The sequence below is a fragment of the Alosa pseudoharengus genome, unplaced genomic scaffold, assembly GCF_046254945.1.
Source record: "Alosa pseudoharengus isolate Yale_2024_CS ecotype anadromous, Long Island Sound unplaced genomic scaffold, YU_APseudo_1.1 YU_APseudo_1.1_scf_13, whole genome shotgun sequence".
In the NCBI taxonomy this organism is placed as follows: Eukaryota; Metazoa; Chordata; class Actinopteri; order Clupeiformes; family Clupeidae; genus Alosa; species Alosa pseudoharengus.
Genome location: NW_027468598.1, coordinates 28,645,874 through 28,667,594, shown reverse-complemented (window position 1 = coordinate 28,667,594; position 21,721 = coordinate 28,645,874). Strand labels below are relative to the sequence as shown.

Sequence of the window (21,721 nt, the reverse complement as noted above, 5' to 3'; positions counted from 1 at the left end):
AACCTTTATAGTTTTTATTATTAAATTCTTTAGGAAGACGTTAGACCAGTAACATTGTACAATTTAAAACAACATTCTGCATACACACACTAAACAGACCTGTTTCCATGTCTTCATGATATTCTTTCTGCAGGTTATTCTGATGTGTCCAGTAGTCTTGACTGAAGAGTTCAGTTTTCTATGATGAACTGATTCTCTTTAAAACCAGCAGGACAACACATGAGGGAGCACAGAACAACAATGAACAAGGTTACTTTCTCACACACACACACACACACACACACACACACACACACACACACACACACACACACACACACACACACACACACACACACACACACACACACACACACACACACACACACACACACACACACACACACACACACACACCTCTGTTGGCCATCTGATCTTGATTGGCAGTGTTAGTATCCCATCCTCAGCAAGGCACTCAAACACACAGCAAAGGCAACTCAACCTACACCACCCTCCCACCCCCAAAGACACACACACACACTTGAAATGGCCCTTTTCTGCCATAGCTATGGTATCTAGCCTGGACATACAGTACAATCTGGACCCTGGCTGTACTCAAAACTGGCTCTGGACATATGCAGCCAATAAGTGGATTCTGTTCTGCAGAGGAAGAACAAAAGAATATGATCATATGTTAGCATAGCCAAGCGGGGCACACTTACAATCAAGTCTAACGGAGCTTCCTGTAGTGAATATCACAAAATGGCCAAAGAAAAACTCATCAACCTGGAAGTCTGGATTGACAGTTAAATTCTGGTCCAATCGTGTAAGACTGTTCCCTCTCAACACTGATATGTCCCACCCACTCTGGAACTGGGTTTCAAAGGGGCATGAACCACTTCTGTGGTCAACTCTAATCTGGGCCCAATTATGGTTCTGGACTCTGGTACTCTACAGGGTAGGAGGAGTTCCCTGGTCCCCCCCCCGAGCCAAATCGGCCCGGTTCTGAGAGAGCCACTGACAACCGTAAGCCTCGGCTTAAGTCCATCTGTTTCTACTTGACCCGAGCCCCATACCCCAGCCGTCAGCCATCTGAAGCGGTGGAATGAATTTCTTTCAGTTTCTCTTTGTGCAAACACATCACTTCTCATGGAAATGGAGTCCACTCTGTATGAGACGGGCCGACGGAGTCGAGATGGAGGAATGCTTGCGTTACGTCTGGAGCTCAACAGTGCAGCACTGAGGGCCGGAGAGACAGGGTGAATCAGTCGTAAGTATCTGATTCAACGTGGTTCAATTCATACATTATACGTTAGAAAAAAATAAACAAAATAAATAAACAAATAAAACTCCCCCCCCCCCCCCGCACCCCCATGGTAAAGCTATGGTTGGGAAGCCCTTGACACAACTGCAAACACTTCATGGAAGACATTTAGAGATTGCAGTCATTAAAAAAGATCCTGTAATCTTAAAGATTTACTTCAGCTACATTTTTGTTTGCAAACACACGCACACACACACACACATACACACACACGCTCAAAGCATGCATCCAGCCAATCAAAAGCTTGTCTCGTTCATGTGTGGTTTGGGGCTGGTTGCTGGGGGCGACGCCAGGCTGTCGGAGGCGGGGCTGGTGCTGTCGGTGGGTGTGGCCTCTGCACTGGGGCCGGCGGCAGTGGCGGATGGTCGACGCGGGGGAGAGACGGGCGTCTGGGAGCGCGTCGGGCTGAGGGCTGGGCCAGCTCCCGCTCCCACGCCCGCTCCAGACGACACGGCAGACGGAGACCTCCTCATGGAGGAAGAGGAGGACGAGGAGGACGACGAAGGCCCCGCTGCTGCGGCTGCCGCCAGGGCAGCCTGAGACGGAGAGGAGGGGTGCGAGTGGGGGTGGGGGTGAGGGTGAGGAGGATGGGAGGGGGACGAAGAGGGGAAGCCGGGCGGCGAGCGGAGCCCCAGACGCGCCTCCAGCTCGCTGGACACGGCCAGGCTGCGTCTCCCAGCGGCCGCCGCCGCGTCCACGCCCGCCCCCATGCCCACGCCCGCCCCCATGCCCATGCCCGCCCCCATGCCCATGCCCTCGGCGCCCTTGGCTCTCTCCTGGCAGCGCTCGGCGAAGCTGCCGCGCCGCAGGGCCTCGGGGGGGCCGCGGGGAGGGAGGGGGCTGCTGCCGCTGCCACCGCCGCCGGCGCTCAGGGACGCCTGGCTCAAACCCAGAGCCTGCGCCGGCCCAGGGGGGGGGCGGGAGAAGGGCACCAGGGGCGCCTGGCGGGGCAGGCTGCCGGTCAGACCAGCCGCAGCACCGCGGAGGACGACCCCACGATCACTGGACGTCTGGGACACCAGGCTGGAGGACAGGACAGAGGGAGGAGGGGGGAGGAAGAGAGAGAGGAGGGGAGAGAAAGAGTGTGGGAGAGAGAGAGAGTGTGGGGGAGAGAGAGAGAGTGTGGGGGAGAGTGTGAGAGGAAAAGAGAGAGAGAGAGTGTGGGAGAGAGAGAGAAAAAGAGAGGAAGAGAGAGAGAGTGGGAGAGAGAGAGTGAGTGGGAGAGAGAGAAAGTCGGGGAGAGAGGGAGTTAAAGGAGTTAGATGATAGAAGAAACAAGATAAGCAGATTATCCTTCTGCTTAGGCAGGATAGACATAAATATATGCGCCAGTGAGGTTTCTGGATTCATGTCAGTGAGATGGGTCAATGAGTTTGTGTGAGTGAGAGTGAGTGTGTGAGTGTGTGTGTGATTGTGATTGTGAGTGTGTGTGTGTGTGTGTGTGTGTGTGTGTGTGTGTGTGTGTGTGTGTGTGTGTGTGGTTGTGAGTGTGTGTGTGTGTGTGTGTGTGTGTGTGTGTGTGTGACAGCTGTACCTGCAGGTGGATGAGCGTGGCGTGCTGGAGTGTGTGAGTGAGGCAGCTGGACTCATGTCTGGCGTCCGGGTCAATGCCAGATCACACTGATCCAGCAGCTCCAGCAGCTCTTCCTCTGTAGGCCCGCCCAGCGCTGCCAATCAACATACAACACCAATCAGATTCCAGCAACCAACCAATCACATTCCAGAAACTATCATATCCGTTAAACTACTTCCTAATTGTCCTTTATTCTTATACTGCTTTTATACTTCAGACAGATGCACAGTCGCTATCATACCCCATTTGTTGTGGACACTGGGCCACTTACAATACGAGTTAAAGAAATAGAGCATGAACTACTAACATACATGTACACAAAGCGTATGATTTTAGCCAGTGTTTTGGGTCTTGAGGTGTATGAAACGTACAAGAAAAGTAACAAGTGACTGGTATTTCGCAGACACTTTTATCCAAAGGAACACAAACTCGTAGCGGTGGGTTTGGGAATGGAACAAGGGCCGACAGTTGATGCTACCGCTGCTACCACCGGTGACGCTACTACCCATTTCTGCCCATTACTGTCACTAGTGCAAACTGGGGGTGAAAGCCTCAGTGTTTTTGGTTCACAGTAGCATGGCGCTGCCCGTCAGGCTCCTGACCTTTGATGTCGACCTTCCCGGCGATCTCCATGGCGGTGGTCAGGTCCCACATCTGGATGCTGCCGTTGCCGTGGCCACTGAAGAGGTAGCGGCGAGGACGCGAGCCGATGCGGCTGGAGCCCTCGCACTCGTGCACCATGAAAGCCGTGATGGACGTGCCATCCACCGAGCGCACCTCACACACCCTGACGGGACACAGACCAGGAGCAAAGGTCACGCAGGAAATGATATCAGACGAACATTCAGCTTGGTCTACTGCAAATAAAGGCTATATGCTGAAAAAGGTAGTTCCACCGCGCCAGAGACTTTCTAATGAAGAGACACTCAAAAAATCCTCCATAGAAATGCATGGCCAATATGGCCGTTGTCTACACATATCCCACCCCTTCCTCGCCAAAACGTCGACATGTGTATACATTGAGCCAATCATGTGGTGTGATGTTACTACATTGTGCCAATTATGTGCTGTGTTGTGCAGACATCATGCCAATCATGTGTTGTGAACTCGCTGCTGGAGCACGGTTGGTGTCGTGAAGCCTTGAACACGCGCATTTCTGCCGAATAGGATGCCCGATGATGAGTACCCAAAAAGCGTTGCATTATGGCCGCTGAGTGGAGGGACTTGCCTAAAAGGACATTGACCGCGCTTCTGAATTCCAGTCTGGTGCTACACGGGAGAGGACCAATCACATAGAGAGGGAGAAGTACCGGAAGTTCCGGTAAGTCCATGCAAGAGCTTGTGCTTTATTGCCTAAATTTAACCCATTTATTGCTTAAATTTAACCCATAATTTAACCCAAACAGATTCCATTTGACTGAACCTGTGGGACTGACCTCTTCCCGTTGGAGGAGAGTCGGACATAGAGCTTGTCGGTGTCGGGGACCACTCTCTGGATGAACACTTGCTGGTCGTCTCTCTCCCCGTATGGACCTGCAGGGGGAGGAAGGAACATCTTCACTAAAAGCACTGCAGGACTAGTCAGCAGACTGCCATCTATGCAGCGCGCTAATGCTAGGCTATCGGTACTACTTCACAGGAATGGATGAATCTTCCGATGAGTACTAGGCTATGGGTACTACTTCACAGGAATGGATGAATCTTCCGATGAGTACTAGGCTATGGGTACTACTTCACAGGAATGGATGAATCTTCCGACAGCTGAGACTTCCAATAGCTACCCACCATGCTCCTTTAGGCTCTTTACAGCATCCTAGACTGTCTGCACCCAGTGACTTTAAGCATCTGACAGAGTACCAAAAGATCCCCCGAATTTTAGGACCGTCAGAAGTTGCGGAGCAGAATCTTGTTAGAATGACCTTTAACCTTTAACATTTAACCCAGCCCTGCACCCCACTCCCTTTCTGTGACTGACCGATCTCAGTGCCGGCACCACAGCCGGCGTGTCCGTCGATGTCGTCCAGTGAGAGGATCTTAAAGGAGGAGAGTGGCGTGGAGCCCGGCTGTGTGGAGATCATCCCGCGGAAACGCGTCACCGTCCAGGTGCGCACGTGGTTGTTGTCCGCGCACACTGCAAATACGAATTTAGAGGACTTTAAAACACGTACTATAAAACACCACAACACAACAAACACAAATAGAAACATGGAGCATGCTGGGAAACACACTGCAAAACACACTCAGGGACTGAGCAGCTGCAGCACCAGCAAAATACCAGGAGCAGTGCCCTTTAAGGAGGTAGTAACACAAATGAAGCGTTTTATCTGGGGCATAAACACTCTCCAACTGGGAAGCACAACTCACACCACATCTCTTACTTTGCTTGCTTCGGAAAAACTACAACTTCCTTGTGTAGCCTGGTGTGAAAAAAATAGCTCCAAAAGGAGAGGATTCCCCAAGCTTGGTCAAAAAGGGAACTGTCGGTACGGTAGGCTATTAAGGTGTGTGGTTACCTGTTTATCACATTCGTTTTGTTATCTCTCTTATCTCTAGCGTTTCGTTAGCCTGCCTCTGTGCTGTATGTAGGATGTAAACTGCTTCGGTCGGCGGGTAGGATACATCGAACTTGCAAGTGGGATATTCTTCCTACAGGCAGTAGGGGCGGGCGAGAGAGCCTTCATTCGCCCCGTAATGAGTCATTTAACTATACCGACTTACGAAGATGATTAATTAACACGAAAACGTTGCCTGGTGTCCCTTTAAGGGCGGGTGAACCTGAGATGAGGTGTGTAAGGGCTGAGGTGCGTTCAAATTCGGCAAACAGTGGCAAACATTGGTGGTGAATATATTTTCTAGTCTCTCAATTTTAATCATTTGGTGTAAACATTCCAGCTTATGTCCAGGTCCACTGTATGTTCGTGGAGAAATACCTCCTCAAACTCTTTGCAAACGTTCGCCTACAGTATGTTTGCGAATTTGAATGTACCTCAGGTGTGAACCTGAGTTGACTCATTTCTCAGAGATCTTAATGTTGATGACCAGGTGTCCCAACCTGGCTCACTCAATCTGGCCCCCTAATCATCCCCCATTGGTGAGCGTTCTGGCACATAATGGCTGCCATGCATCCTCCAGGTGGGTGCTACACATTGGCGGTGGTTAGTGAGGTTCCTCCTTCACTGTGAAGCGCTTTGAGTGTCTAAAAAAAGCACTATATAAATGTAACGTGTTGTTGATGCCCAGGTGTGTGTGTGACGTACCTGAGATGAGGTGTTTCTCGGAGAGCATGATCTTGGTGACGGGGCTGCGGTGGACGGAGAAGGTCTGGAAGAGCTGGGGGCCCGAGCCCACCGTCTCGGGGTGCTGGACGATCACTCGCACCGTGCCAGAGCTGGTGCCGTACGCTATCTCAATCCAGTTACCACTGTCACCTGAGTTACACACACACACACACCATATACACACGCACGTGCACCCCCACACATACACATACATACACACGCGCGCACACACAGACGCCATTTACAGGTTAGGATTTGTTTTGTTAGGATTCTGCTGAGCAGAACAGTCAAGGTGTGTCTCAAAATAGGAACAATAAAACATTATGGGCTGACAGTTTGATGTCATTAATTTTAAAGACCACTCATAAAAAAACAAAACATTAAAGAGCATTAATAAATTATTAATAGAGAAGGAATTCACTTAAAGTGTGTGTATGTGTGTGTGTAAAGTAACATAAGGAGTGAATCACATTTCATGATGCTTGTTTTGGGCGTGAGGTAAACGCTAAGGGCGGTGATAGCGTCTTCACTGGGGTCTCGGTACAGCTCAGTCACCAGCAGGTCATTATCCTTCATCCGCAGGGGGAACTTCTGCACATCTGAGCACACACACACACACACACACACACACACACACACACACACACACACACACACACACACACACACACACACACACACACACACACACACACACACACACACACACACACACACACACACACAATAAGGACAGGCAAAACACACAGAAAATATATACATAAAGACACATGCACACTCAGAGATGGTGAAAGTGATAGAGAGGAAGCGAGAGAGAGAGAGAGAGGAAGCGAGAGAGACACAGACACAAATATAATGTATATAGAGATATATACTTGCACAACCTATTTGCACACTGACATGTGCACTCATAGAATTCTCCTCCACCCACACTATGGTTGGCAACGATTAATTGATTAGTTGTTGAATATTAAATACATCAAAATTCTCTGATTGTAGCTTCTTAAACTTGAACATTTGCAGCTTTTTGAAAGTGCACTAAATATCTTTGGTGTGTGGACGAAACAAGGCATTTGAAAACATAATCTTGGGCTTTGGGAAACAATGATGGAAATTCTTTCACCATTTTCTGGCTTTTTATCGATCAAGAAACTACATGGACTAATTGAAATAATCAGCAGATTACTTGACTATGAAAATAATCGTTAGTTGCAGCCCTAACCCACACACTCTGAGTTTGTACACACAACCTTGGGATGGCTGTGTCAATTATACGGCCCAAATGTATACCGGACGGTCAGTGGAGGTGTTCAATTTTCCTATTTAACCTCATCGGCTTTGTGGTCAGACAAGAGAGAAGAGCAAACTAAGACAAACTGACCCAAATCAATGGCAATCTGCGAATAACGGAGAAGAAAACAGAGTGACGGCAGGAAGTCTCTATGAGGCCGTTGACTATTAAGGCTTGCTAACTTATATATATATATAATATCCTCCATTTGACAAAAACAAAAAACACTGACCAGGGCTAACGTAGCCTCAGCAGCAACAAAACAACAGATAGAGTTAAACAGATGAGCAAGCTCAATGCAGGGCTTAAAGCAAGGAGAATTTCGGTGCCTGAAGTTATCAGAAATTGTTGTATATAATAATCCATTTTCACATCTTACATAGCCTAGCCTGAATTCAGGCACAGTGCCTGAGAACTTCAAGCCCTGTTAATGTCGACACATTCTCAAAAAGATTTCCACACCTCTATCTCGCACCCATCAATTCATGCCCTCATCCCAGACAGAATCCCAGAAAAAAAAAAAAAGAAAAAAAAAAAGCAGGTGAGGACCAGGGAGAGGCCTGCAGTGGCGTACCGATGTAGTAGATGGAGCCGTTGTTGCAGCCCAGGATGAGGAAGGACCCGGCCGTGTCGTAGCTGTTGATGGGAACCACGTCCTGATTCTGGTGCACAGGAGGGGAAAAGAGGAGTCATCACACAAACAGAGATTACTCTACTTACAATACTTCTCTTTTAGCATGTTAGGATACAGTATTGTAACAGAGCTTGTAAAAAGAGCTTAAAGAAATTATCCGGAGTAAAATGCACTTTAGATCAATTTACGGATAATTGGGAGTACATACGTTGAGTTGACATCAAACTCCTACGGACTTTCCCCTAAAGATGGCAGCAAAGATGGCAACATTTCCGGAAAGGTACTGGCTTAATGAAATTCATTCTGGACTCTCTATCCGACCACATAAAGACCTCGGGATACTTCGGTTTGGCTTTAGGGACCCGCTACTCACTACCACGTAAGTGTAATGTTGTTTGGAACTGTAGAAGAGGTATAAAAATAGCGTTTTGTAGCGGCAAAATAATATGCCCTTCTCACTTCCACGCTAACGAGTTTTGACTAAAAACGGTAAAATCGAACTTTCTCAAAACACATCCGAATTACATGATTTTGATGTCAACTCAACGTGTGTACTCCCAATCATCCGTAAATTGATCTAAAGTGCATTTTACTCCGGATAATTCCTTTAATGTTCAGTCAATCTTCCCTGAATAAACAATGGTTGATAATGATGACTAAGATGATATATCTGACTGATTCATTCATGCAACCAATGGTGCTAAAATATTGATAATTTTCCTCAGCAAATTAATCCCATATATTGACTATAATATGTTTGTTGTTTCCTTGTTACCTGCCAGTGTTTGGTAACGGCGTTCCACACGCCCACTTTGCCCGTGTGGCTGGTGGCGATGAGCTGGTTACCCACGAAGAAGAGCGCCTCCACGGGCACGTTCAAGCTGAACACACCTGCATGGAAAACACAGGACAAGCTGAACACACCTGCATGGAAAACACAGGACAAGCTGAACACACCTGCATGGAAAACACAGCACAATCAACACTAATGTCATCAGAAACAAGGCTAGAGTCTCTCCACCAGAGACAACACTAGTCTCTAGAAACACTAGAATCTCTAGAAACAAGGCTAGAGTCTCTCCACCAGAAACAACACTATTTTCTAGAAACAATGCTAGAGTCTCTAAATGACTTATTACAGGGCGAATGAAGACTCTCTCGCCCGCCCCTACTGCCTGTAGGAAGAATATCCCACTTGCAAGTTCAGTGTATCAAACCCGCCGACCTCCAGTCTCACAAAGTCTCAGACATCGCGAGAAGCAGGATCAGTTTACATCCTGCATCCACAGCACAGAGGCAGGCTAACAAAACGCTAGCGATTGTTGCAAACGTGTGTATAATGGCAGAGCTGGCGAAGAAGCAGCGAAAACCCTTGACGGAAGATTCAAAGAAAAAGAAAAGAGCTTCAGACCGAGCGAGGGCTCACACACGTATCGACATGTACAGACGCTAGGGGGAGTTTCGTAGAGAAAAATCATCAGGCTTGATCATCATCTGTGATATGACAGTCAATCTCTCTGCTATAAACTGTTTCTCAATCAACAAAGGAAGCTGCGAGTGCACTAGTCCAACTTCGGATCACTGCCGTGATTTCCGCGTTTCCCTCAGACAGACCCCCTTACTGTAGCAGCAGGAGAAGCACTCAGCCTGTGCCATGCAGCCTTTGCCACTCAGCCTGTGCCACGCAGCCTTTGCCACGCAGCCTGTGCCACGCAGACTGTGCCACGCAGCCTTTGCCACGCAGCCTTTGCCACGCAGACTGTGCCACGCAGACTGTGCCACCTGATCCTGAGGCTGAGGCTGTGAGGCTGCTGCTGTAATCTCCACAGTGCTAGGCAGGAAGGCTACAGGATGTTTGCCCATCACTGACTTCCTCTCATTCAGCCCTGCAGTAAACATTCTGCTCATCCGGAGTCCAGTCACAATCAGCCTCCTGTAAGGATATGTGTGTGTGTGTGGGTGTCTCTCTGTGTGTGTGTGTGTGTGTGTGTGTGTGTGTGTGTGTGTGTGTGTGTGTGTGTGTGGATGTCTCTCTCTCTCTCTGTCTTTCTCTCTGTCTGTCTCTGTCTGTGTGTGTGTGTGTGTGTGTGTGTGTGTGTTTGTGACATACAATTGATAGTTGATAGTTAAACTTAATCTAACTGTAGCAAGAAAATGGTTCTACATTATCAACATATTCTCTCTAAAATAGTTTGTAGACCTATACAGTACAACGCCTCTATGAAGTACCTCTACACAGACGACTCCATACAGAACCATTATGATATGAAAGAGCCCTTACACCATGGAAGAATTGATATATAATATACCGTATTTTCCGCACCAGTCAAAACATTTTTCATGAAGAGGAAAAAAAACATATATATAAATATATATGTTGCACCTGAGTCGCAGGACCGGCCAAACTATGAAAAAAAAGTGTGACTTATAGTCTGGAAAATACGGTATATGTCCTTTGGCATCAATATCCAACACATTTTAGCGCTAAGAGGCTACCCAGTCCGTCAAAAACGAACTAAAGGGGTCATGATACAGTAGCACAGTAGTACAACCAATAATACAACAAAATGCAGTCAAGCTTGCAGCTTTTTACTTTCTTTCCTCTCAGAGGGATCTCCATCTCACCTATCTCGTTGCCGTTGCCATCGGGGCAGATGGCCCACAGGATGATCTCGGTGCCCGAGGCCACGGCCACCATCTTGTCGTTGTCGCCTAGCGAGCCTCCCATCACCTTGGCGTTGAGGGCCACGCGGTCAATCACCCAGTCCAGTCGCGGGCTAGTGAACACCTGCTGCCAGCCTGATGACTCTTTCATCCTGGAGAGAGAGAGGGAGAGAGAGAGGGAGAGAGAGAAAGAGAGAGAGAGAAAGAGAGAAAGAGAGAAAGAGAGAAAGAGAGAGAGAGAGAGAGAGAGAGAGAGAGAGAGAGAGGAGAGCACATAGATAAGACATCAGTGAATACAGCAGAGAAAATCTCTGACTTTGACTGATCTGTCTAATGACTGTATTGTATTGGATACAGTTACACGGAATACACGAGTTTTGGTCTAAAATCAGTGAGCTAGCTACCTAAAAAGCATGCAAAACCTTGCAAACAAACATCACTTAGATGTCAAAGCTAACAGGCATCTTTTGGCAATGTCAGCAATGTCAATCTGCGGAACGACTTCTTCATGCTTGTGTTCCGTGCAGAAGAAACACAGTGGTGTTGGCTCACCTGTAGCACACGACAAACTGGGCGTACGCCACAGCAATCCAGTTGTGATGTCCACAGACGATACGCACCATCCCTGCATCCATCACTGAACCAGAGCCTGATATGTGAAGGGACATAATTGTTAACTACTATTATTGCAGCAAGTTATGATTTGATTATTGTAATTACTTGAACAAAATCAGTAACACAACACATGTTACTTCCATTTTTGCATGAGTTGCAAGTGAAAGATTAGACTTCTCTATTCACACAAAATTAGTATTTGTTCAAATAATGTGTTAAAATCTTAGTTATTCACATATCTTATTAGTGAACACTTCACCATACATTCAGTTCAGGAGCAACAACCTGGCCTTTTATTGTGACCAGTCCAAGGAACATCTTTGCAATAATCAGCATTTAATCAGCTCCACATCTGTTTGATCGGCTCTTGATGTGTCACCCATGTCGGGTGGATGGATTACTTGGGCTGGGTGAAGTGCTCACGAACAAAGACTACACATACAGTAGAATACAGAACTATATATAGAACTGTATAGATCTGAGAAAAGTAAACCTTCAATAAATCTAATCTAAACCTTCAGTAAATCTAACATATCATGAAAAATGGGAGCTTAAAAACAAAGGTGTTAACGCTTACATTTTTTGTTCAGTCTATGTACACATACACATGACAAACACAATATAGTTAAAAGTTAAAGTTGACTGATATTTAGCTTTTATCCAAAGTGACACAGACTTGCATCAGCGGGTTCAGGAATCAAATGGGCATCAACCGATTGGCAGTAGGTAACGTTACCACTGGTCCACCATGCCCACATGTCTCACCTATCACCCTCTCCTCCATGGCAGCTTTGCCCAGGATGCCAGCGTTGCCCAGGTTGGGTGGCATGGTGTTACTCCGGCGGACGGGTGCCCGCTCCACGGGGCCAGATCGGCCGCCCATGAACTGAGGGCCTGCCACACTGTGCCGGTTACGCCTCTTCACAGGATACACTTCCACACACACACACACACACACACATACATACAGATACACACAGACACAAAAACAAACAAACACAGGCACATACATATACAGATACACACACACATACACACGCACACAAGAAAAGAAAATGATCATCAACACCACAGACAACAACCTCTTGATAGGTGCTAAATAAACCTACACAGACACACACAATAACTGTGCATAACAATAGAGAAAACTGATAATCAACCTCATCAAACATTTAAATAAGGACAATAACTGTAAAGAACCACATGATGTGCACATACAAACAAACAAACACACACACAAACAAACACACACACACACAATCTTATCATTAAAGACGGACTACTGTGTAGCCCTCAACACAATCACAGGGGCCCTCATACGGCTGGCTGGCACCCCACCCGTGTAGTTCCTATGAGCACTGCTGCTTACCTGGAGGAGGAAGGTAGCCATTGAAGAGCACAGTCCCACACGAGGAACGATCCAGCTCATCGCACAGCTGCAGCTTACGCACTACAGAACACGAACACACACACACACACACACACACACACACACACACACACACACACACACACACACACACTTTAACTCTGTCCAGAAGCTTAACTGCCTAATAGATTATTTTTTTTCTATGTTATGCCTAGTCTGGCATAATTAAATGTAACAGCAATCAGTCAGTAGCATGGTCTGCAGTAAACCTCTCTCCCGGACACCTTCAGTCTTAAGAGATATGCTAGAGACATACTGACAGCAGCAGGCATATCCTCTTATGTCCTTACCAAGGGGAGTGATTCCATAGAACTCTGCTTCATGCATTAATAAGTGCACATTCACAGACCTGTGAAGGAAAGACAAAGACAAAAATGTAGAAAAATGTTAATGTAAAGTGTTTATCTGTGACTATTCTATGCATAATTTATAGACTTAAGTCATACCTGGGGTGCAGCTCTTTGGTTCGGAGGAAGTTGAGAATCGGAGCAAAAAGTGAGGGGTCCCGGTCTATGAATATCTGTAGATAAATATCGAGTGTGAGAGAGTAAACAACAGAATGAAAAGTCCCAATATGCAGTAGCCTGGTAATCACAAAAACTTTGCAGGCAGAAATGGAAGACAACGTACCGCTCCAGTTTCGTCTTTCAAAGTTGATATCCGACCACTTAGGAGACTAATCAGTTTTCAAAGGGGAGGGGGCATGTTAGCAATTAAATGACAGTTCACGGGCTGCAAAAGACTTAAAATGTTAATCACATTTCTGCCAGCTAAAAAAATCACCAACCTTGAGAAAAAGGAGTCGGGAACCCATGTCAGCGTCTGCTTTGAGGTACTGAACCTAAATGGGTCCGTGTAGAAGAGTACACAATTTAGCAAGGGAGTGCAAATGTTGATGACATGATTGTCGGGGTCCTGGTCGAAAATACATCATTGTCCCTTAACGTAACTTATGTGCCATGATAAAGTTCCCATAATGGTAGCTGCTAAGTGTTATTGTAAAGCACTACCCACCTACATAAATGAACTAACGTTAATCAGGATATAATATCATTAGTTAATTGCAGATTTCTTGAAGTGCCATCCCAGAACATCCCATGCCAGAGCAAACAACAGTTATCTGTTCTCTTAGCTGATGATGTTTTGCCCTAACTTTGAGTTAACCAGAGGAGCATTCAGGTAACGTTAGATGAAGTTGCTGGCTGTAACTAGATAGCTAACGTTGATGCTAGCCAAGTAGAATGACCTATTCCTTCAATCTTTGATGTTGTTAACGTTGTCTTAACGTACACATTTGGTCTACTGGTCTGGATATTAGTGAACGGCAGTGTACTACGATGAGATGTACTTTCAACGAATAGAGCATCGCTTTTTAACTAGCATGGCTAACGTTGTGCTCCCTGACAGGGCGTTAGCCACTAAACGTCATCCACTATAGTTAGCTAGCTAGCATCAGCCGGCTGGCTTTCGCTCTCATATGTATCCGTCAGGAAAACACAACCTATTCTTACCTCTTCCCACCGACATTCAAATGAATAATATCCCCAATCCTTGACATGATGTATATTCGTGTCAAGGACTGTACATGATCGGCTGGTGTCGTACACAAGATTTTTCAACTGTTCCCCAAGTCGTATTCATCCCAACAAAAGCATTAAAGTGGCCCCGCTGACGGGACTAACTTCCGGTACCGCATATGAAGTTACAATTCAAATTAAAGGTCATCCCAACATTTCAGATTGCGACATAAGAATTTGATTCAAAACGATGGTAGACATACTTTCAATTACTCAGATAATATGGATAATATACACATAATAATATACATAGAGTTGTTCAATATAGTCAACTGTGGGCTCTGAATCTCTATCACAGTAGGCTATCATCCTTTGTTAATCTGGCTCCACTTTCAGAGGTAGGCTACTGAATACCATCTGATTAGTAAGAATATCATGTAAGTTAATAAGATAGCAAGTTAGTCCGTATAAAACTCCACCAGACTCAAGTTTTCGGTAGACTTTTATATTTTATCATTGAGGCCTTTGCTGAGAACTGAACTGCACGAGCTCCCCCCAGCGGTGGAAATAGAAAGTGCAGCCTGCGGAAGAGTGTACATGACACAATCACTCACACCAGGGCAGTTTCCATGACTTTCATGAGTGACTCTGTCTCCCTCCCTAATTTTCAGATATATTACTGGGCATTCCAGATCAGAGCTATGCGAACATGGACGGACAAAGACAGTAAAGTGCCATGGAGAAGCATAGAATCAGCTATTGTATATCCCCATAGACTTCGAGATCTGCCCTTCACAGGTATAGGACGTCGCAACTCGCACCATAAATTTGGTCATGTTATTATGACCGCCGCGCAGCGAAGCGGCGGTCATATAGGTTTAGTCAGATTTTTTTTTTTTTTCTTTTTCGCATGCCCACATTTCTGTCAATGATTCCCGGGACACTGAAAGACCGGGGTACACGAAACTTGGTGGGCATGTAACCCCACATGGATAGCATGGAACCATCGTTTTTCGTTTTGATCTGTAGCCCCCCCGCTGGACTGGACCCCCGAAAGGAGGGTAGGGCAGACACAGTTTTCTGTGAATATCTCGAAAACCGTAGGGTTTAGGAGGACCATTTTTTTTTTGTATGTTGATCTCAAGGGGCCATGTCAACCCATTCCATAACCACTCATTTCATGTATAGCGCCACCTAGTTAAACACAAAAAAGTAAAAATGAGGTGTTGTAATTGAAGGTATCTGTGACCTAACAAAGTCAAAACTGTACAAAATTGGAAGTGTAGGATCATTATGACCCTCTGTATGCACGCCAAGTTTCGTGGAATTCCGTTCATGGGGGGCCACACAATAAATTAATTTATGTTACTATACACCAACTGGCCTGTAGGTGGCCGGAGACAGTTTTCTGTGAATATCTCGATAACCGTAGGGCCTAGGAGGTCCACCTTTTTTATGTATGTTGGTCTTAAGGGGGCATGTCAACCCATCCCATTACCACTTATTTTATGTATAGCGCCACCTAGTTAAAAATGAAAAAGCCAAAAATTAGGTGTTTTCATCACAATATCTCTGGCTGACAAGGTCAAAACTGCACGAAATTAAAAGTGTAGGATCATTATGACACCCTCCGAATGCATGCCAAGTTTTGTGTACTTTCGTTCATGGGGGGCCTTACAATAAAATAATTTATGTGTACATTTAGTGACGTACACCAACAAGGATTCCCGGGACACTGAAAGACCGGGGTACACAAAACTTGGTGGGCATGTACCCCCACATGGATAGCATGGAACCGTCATTTTTCGTTTTGATCTGTAGCCCCCCCGCTGGACTGGACCCCCCGAAAGGAGGGTAGGGCAGACACAGTTCTCTGTGAATATCTTGAGAACTGTAGGGCCTAGGATGACCATTTTTTTCTGTATGTTTGCCTCCAGGGGTCATGTTAACCCATTTCATGTGCACACATGTGCACAGATACACACACACACACACATACATTCACAGTAATCATACGTATGACACAGTAGACATATGTACGCTGGCATGCACAGGCACATACGCAGGCACAAACACAAGCACGCACGCACACACACACACACACACACACTCACACACACACACACACACATAACATAAACATAACACAAACAATCAAGAATTTCTCAGAATTATAAACAGGCAAGATGGAGGTGGGGTTCTATAAAATGAATTTTACATGTGAAATCTATGAACTAATCATGTTTTGGTACTTGTTGTCTAGCAGATACCAGTGAGAATTGAGTGTGGATAATGCAATTTAGTGAGACAGTTAGAATCATATAGGCCTTTCAGCGTGATTTCTTTTTGTGGAAAAAATGTGCTGGACTGGGCGGCGGTCATATTTTGTACCGCTCTGCGGTACATCTAGTTTCATCCACTTTAGCTGCATGGTACAGTGCTGGAAAAGCAATAGGCCATTCAAAGAAATTCTCTCAGCAATCTCCTCTATGGAACAATGCTCACTTCTTATCTGATCAACGACCTTTTGTTTATCCTTTGTGGTCGTCTAAAGGGGTTTTTACTTTTTCCAATATTTTTGACGGGACTGGTTTGCGTACATTCCAGGATATCCAAGCAGAATACAACCTACCTGGCTTCTCTTTTTTCTTGTACCTGAGGTTGCGATCTGCTATGAAAGCTTATGGCGTGCCATGGAATTCTGTTTTGAGTGACCACCCAATGTTTAGCTGGATTGATCCTGCCAAAGATCCTAAAGGGGCGGTCACAGTAATCTACAATTCTTTACTCAGTAGTGTTCATAAGCCTTTAAAGATACTATCAACGTGGGATTTGGAACTTTCTTGGTTAGGATTATTCCACCCGGACTGGGAAACAGTGTGGTCAAACCTTTGCCTTACTTCTAAAAACCTTAGTCATGTACTTATTCATTTTAAGACTATCCATCGTTTCTACTACACACCTTACAAGCGATATCGCATGAAACTCATACCCAATCCATACTGCAGTTTCTGTAATACTGACGCCACTGGTACATTTCTACATATGTTTTGGGACTGTCCAGTGATTCATCTATTCTGGAAGTATGTGATTGTTATGTTACATGATCTTACAGATCTATATTTGGATTTGGACCCGTTTACTATTATTGAATGATGATTCAAAGAACCAATTTTCTTTACGTGACAAAAAAGTGTTGATGGCAGGGTTCACAGCTGCGAAAAAAGCTATTTTACAGCAATGGATAACTCCAGATACAAACTTGAAGCAATTCTGGATAGTCTCATTTCATTACATAGTTTGCCTTGAGTGTACAACTGCAAAGATTAATAAGGCAAAGACAACCACTGTAAACACCTGGATGAATATAGCCTCTGCCCTCAAAGAGCTTCTTTAAATATTTTAGTCAATATGAGTTTGCTGCCAGTATTTGTTAAGTGTGTTGTGTTCTGTGTGTGTTTTTATTTTACTTTATTTCATTTAAATTTTATTTTTATTCTCATCCGAATGCTCTCTCTGTATGATATGTGTTGTTTATTGATTGAAAATAAAAAATCATAATCACACAAAAAAAAAAAAATGAGTGACTCTGTCTGAAATATTAACTTATGACTCCTTCCACAATAGATTACACAAGACACCGTATCATCATCATATCATCATTTATTTCATAATAACAAATGCATTTAAACTCATACTGTATTACATATATTTGCCCTATGTTCATTTGCATTTGCTTTTATTTGTTTCTGTCATCAAATATTGACGTCAAATACTGGATTGATTCCAGTATTCCACAATGTCTCGTCCATACTGCTACTGGCTGTGGAAGAGAACAAAATATTAGAAAGAAATGTACAGAAATTACACAGAGAAAGAGCAATACTACATCCCTTCACCATTATATTCTTACCTTTCTTAGTAAGGTGTCGCACAAACAGTCCTACACCAATCAAACCAAACAGGCCAAGGACAGAGGCAATGCCCACTGCTGTGTACATTAGCAGAGCAGCACTCAATGGTCTCTCTATCACTGAAATAAAGTGAAACAAACTGGTTTAACACAATGCATATTCTGCATGCTGGTAAAAAAACAAGAGCAGTCAGATGGCTGTATACCCTTTTTACTGCCATATTAAGGAGGAAAGTAAAAAAAAATCAATATGAAGATCCTGATGTGGATTTATTAGAGTTTGGAGTCTTTCTATGAGAGCATAGAGCATATATAACATATAGCATATTGTGCATACATCACTACACCAAAGAACACTGACATCCAGCACTTGTTGTATTTCCTTTCTTCTCAGCTAGGGTTGGCACACCTGTGTTAACCACTCAGTGTCTGTACCTGTGCAGTTGGGGGCTGGGTGTGTCCACAGGCCTGTGGCATCACATTCTGTGCTCTGAGCTCCCTGGAGCAGAAAACCTTCATCACACCTGAATTCACAGGTGGAGTTGAAGCTGTTGGCAGAAATAGGGTGGCTGCAGTTCATGCTTCTGCCACCGGGGGCATCAGACACTGCTGGACACTCCACAGCTGGAGAATGAGACAGAGACATGAGAGGCTAGACATAGCGATTGGCTTCCAGACTGGTGAGAAGTAAATGCTGTGGTGGAATCTGTGCAGTTATGGGCAATGAAGTTGGTGAGTTTCTAGACAGACAGAAGAGAGAACAGAAGCTTATGTTGAGTGTTTCTTTACCCTGGCAAATGGGAAGGGCATGGCTCCACCGGCCTCGGGCGGAGCAGTGCGTGGAGCTGCTTCCCTTGAGGATGAAGCCGCTATCACACTCTGACCAGCAGGTGGAGTTGTAGCTGAACTTCTCCAAAGGGTCCTGACACCGTAGCTTGCCATTAAGAGGGTCATTTAGTTGGCCACAGCGTACCACTGAAGAATATCAAAAGACAATGAATGCCACAAACTGTGTATTCTTTTTGCAAAGGCACTGTCACTTTTAGCAATGGAGTACAATACAATTATTTAATCAGAGGTGGAAAAAGTACGAAAATATTGTACTCAAGTAAAAGTACCAATACTTTGATGAAATATTACTCAAGTACAAGTTAAAATACCGATCTGAAAATGTACTCAAGTAAAAGTAAAAAGTAGTTCATTAAAATGTACTTTAAGTAAAAGTTACTTAGTTACTTTTTTTTTTTTGGGGGGGGGGGGGGGGTACCAGAACAACCAGTTTTACCAGAGACTTTCTAATGAGGAGATACAGCACTCAACTGTTGTAAAACGCGGCAAAACGTCGACATGTGAATACATTGAGCCAATCATGTGGTGTGTTGTGAATACATTGAGCCAATCATGTGGTGTGCTGTGAAGACATCGTGCCAATCATCTGTTGTGATCTCGCCGCTGGAGCAAGATTGGTGTCGTGAAGCCTTACGCACACGCATTTCTGCAGAAATAGATGCCCGATAAGTGCCCAAAAAGCGTTGCAATATGGCCGCCGAGTGGAGGTACTTGCCTAAAAGGACTTTGGTCCTTGCTTGAGTTGCTGCAGCCAGCAGCTAAGGCAACCATGTTCATGCTCCCAGTGTGTAGCGCTGTAGCTGCAGCAACTTGAGCTAGGTAAAACCGATTGTTTCAGTTTTGTTCATACCGACAGTACTCGGTGACATTCAGAAATGTCAAAAATGTGAAAAATCACCGGAGTTCTCCTTTAAGTTTGAGCAGTAGTTGATTTTCAAAGTTAGTTGCACTCATCCTTGGTCACTTTGCAGTGAACAGTAATCCAGCACAACCGAAAAGCCCCTCACAGGCAGCTGAGGCAGGCAGGCCAATGTTGAGTTGCAGAGTTTTTTTTATATTTGGAAACGAGCAGAAGGTTCAGCAGATTAACCCTTAGAACCCTAAGCTGTTTTTAGGGCATTTTCACTACCTTTATTCATAAGGATTTATTCTGGTCATTGTAAGTGCCACACACATATATTATATAATTTCATGTATTAATACTAGCATTGATTTTATTTTGATTTTTAAAGAATTAAAATATAAAAAGTGTATTATAAAAATTCTTATATTTTAGCATGTATCTCACCATAGCAAGCTCACAGCTCTACATGCATTTCATGTGGTTGTAGGGCAGACTGTCCTGAATCGGGCAATATAATTGCCATGTTGGAGGGATACTCTGGGGCTGAGCAATTTACAGAAATATTTGCTGTGTGATTTACGGAAATAAATGCCATTTTTTATAGTGACCTTTCTGAGCTCCATATCTGTGACACGAACTGATCTGACCTGACTTGACCCGAGGTTATGTGTTACCCTGCGTGCCTGTGTGTATGCTGTCATAATAATTCTCAACTTTTTACTGCGTTTATTGCCATGAACAAAGTAAAGGCAAAAAAGGTGTTTATTTGTTGAACAAATTGGGATGCAATGTGAGCCTTGAATTGGATGCCATGCAGGAATTTGCTAGGATCTCAAAACCGGAATATGAACATGCTTTGCCATAGAGAAACACATGATAGCATTGGATTATAAACATGCTTTGCCACAAGAACAGACAAAAACGTGGGGTAAGTCCAGCTATATGAAGTTATTATTTTGCTGTCACTTCGTCTGTTTTATAACCCAGAAGGATGTACTCTCAAATGATAGCTCTGAGTCTCCTCTTTCATCTGACATGCGTGGCATATCTATGCGATCACGGGTCCGCGAGTAATTCAAACGAGAGTAATGAGTGTGCAGCGTTGGTTTGTGTACATGACGTTATTATTTTGCAGTCACTTCGTCTGGTTTTATAAGCCCGAAGGATCGATAAACATGGTACCAATGGATAGCCCTGTGCCTCCTCTTTCATCTGATATGCTTGCCATATCGATGTGATCACGGGTTCGCGAGTAATTCAAACTAGAGTAATGTGTATGCAGGTGAACGCAGAGAAGTATAGACTGTAAATATGATGCAATTTGATTTAATTTCATGATTTTTTGCGATGAACCGTTCCGGAGCAATGTAACAGAGAAGAAGGGGTGTGTTTTTTGACGCACTTTGCGTCAATCGGGTTCTAAGGGTTAAAGGGTGTTGAACTGGGGGGAAAAGTGGTAAGTACTAGGACCCCAATGGAGGAGAGGGCCCTTGAAAGGTGGAATACGGGGGGCACAACATTTTCACCAGGCATTAGTAATAACTCAGGTAATCCACACATAAAAAATCCAAACAACTCCATAAGTAGAGTCATGTGCAATGAAGTGGAATAACACAGGGAAAAAGTATTGAACACGCTAAGAAAAAGCACTAAGGCAAGGAAAGGGAAGGAACGAGCTGGAATCTGTAAGTAGTTAGAGAGTAGTTATCCTTTCTATCTGTGCAAATTAATATAAGCTTAGTTAGTAGCCTACATATTGATGGGCTATAAAATGGTTTTTCATTACCAAGGTGTCACACAGGAAACATTTC

The 21,721-nt window shown here is 44.8% G+C and overlaps 2 protein-coding genes across 6 annotated transcripts in view; both read right to left on the bottom strand.

The window, feature by feature from the left end:
• shkbp1 (SH3KBP1 binding protein 1) lies at positions 1-14,550 on the bottom strand. Its single transcript, XM_076282771.1, has 18 exons — positions 14,299-14,550; positions 13,575-13,628; positions 13,418-13,463; positions 13,234-13,307; positions 13,078-13,136; positions 12,728-12,808; positions 12,124-12,291; positions 11,296-11,392; positions 10,705-10,895; positions 8,855-8,970; positions 8,020-8,107; positions 6,625-6,753; positions 6,134-6,304; positions 4,852-5,007; positions 4,313-4,409; positions 3,479-3,663; positions 2,838-2,970; positions 1-2,326 (listed from the first exon to the last, which is right to left on the bottom strand). Exons 1-18 carry the CDS (start codon positions 14,343-14,345, stop codon positions 1,540-1,542), a joined length of 2,679 nt encoding a protein of 892 aa, XP_076138886.1. The 5' UTR covers positions 14,346-14,550; the 3' UTR covers positions 1-1,539.
• A 3,399-nt stretch (positions 14,551-17,949) lies between these two features.
• LOC143122001 (P-selectin-like) overlaps positions 17,950-21,721 on the bottom strand; it is a 34,437-nt gene continuing 30,665 nt past the window's right edge. For 4 of the 5 annotated variants that reach the window (XM_076282766.1, XM_076282767.1, XM_076282768.1 and 1 more), the window contains 4 exons: positions 19,007-19,192; positions 18,653-18,841; positions 18,218-18,337; positions 17,950-18,127 (listed from right to left, as the gene is read on the bottom strand). In XM_076282766.1, the coding sequence (XP_076138881.1) occupies positions 18,060-18,127; positions 18,218-18,337; positions 18,653-18,841; positions 19,007-19,192 (563 nt within the window). In that variant the 3' untranslated portion in view covers positions 17,950-18,059. The remainder of the gene's footprint in view (positions 18,128-18,217; positions 18,338-18,652; positions 18,842-19,006; positions 19,193-21,721) is intronic. The other variant, XM_076282770.1, reaches the window with a different exon arrangement.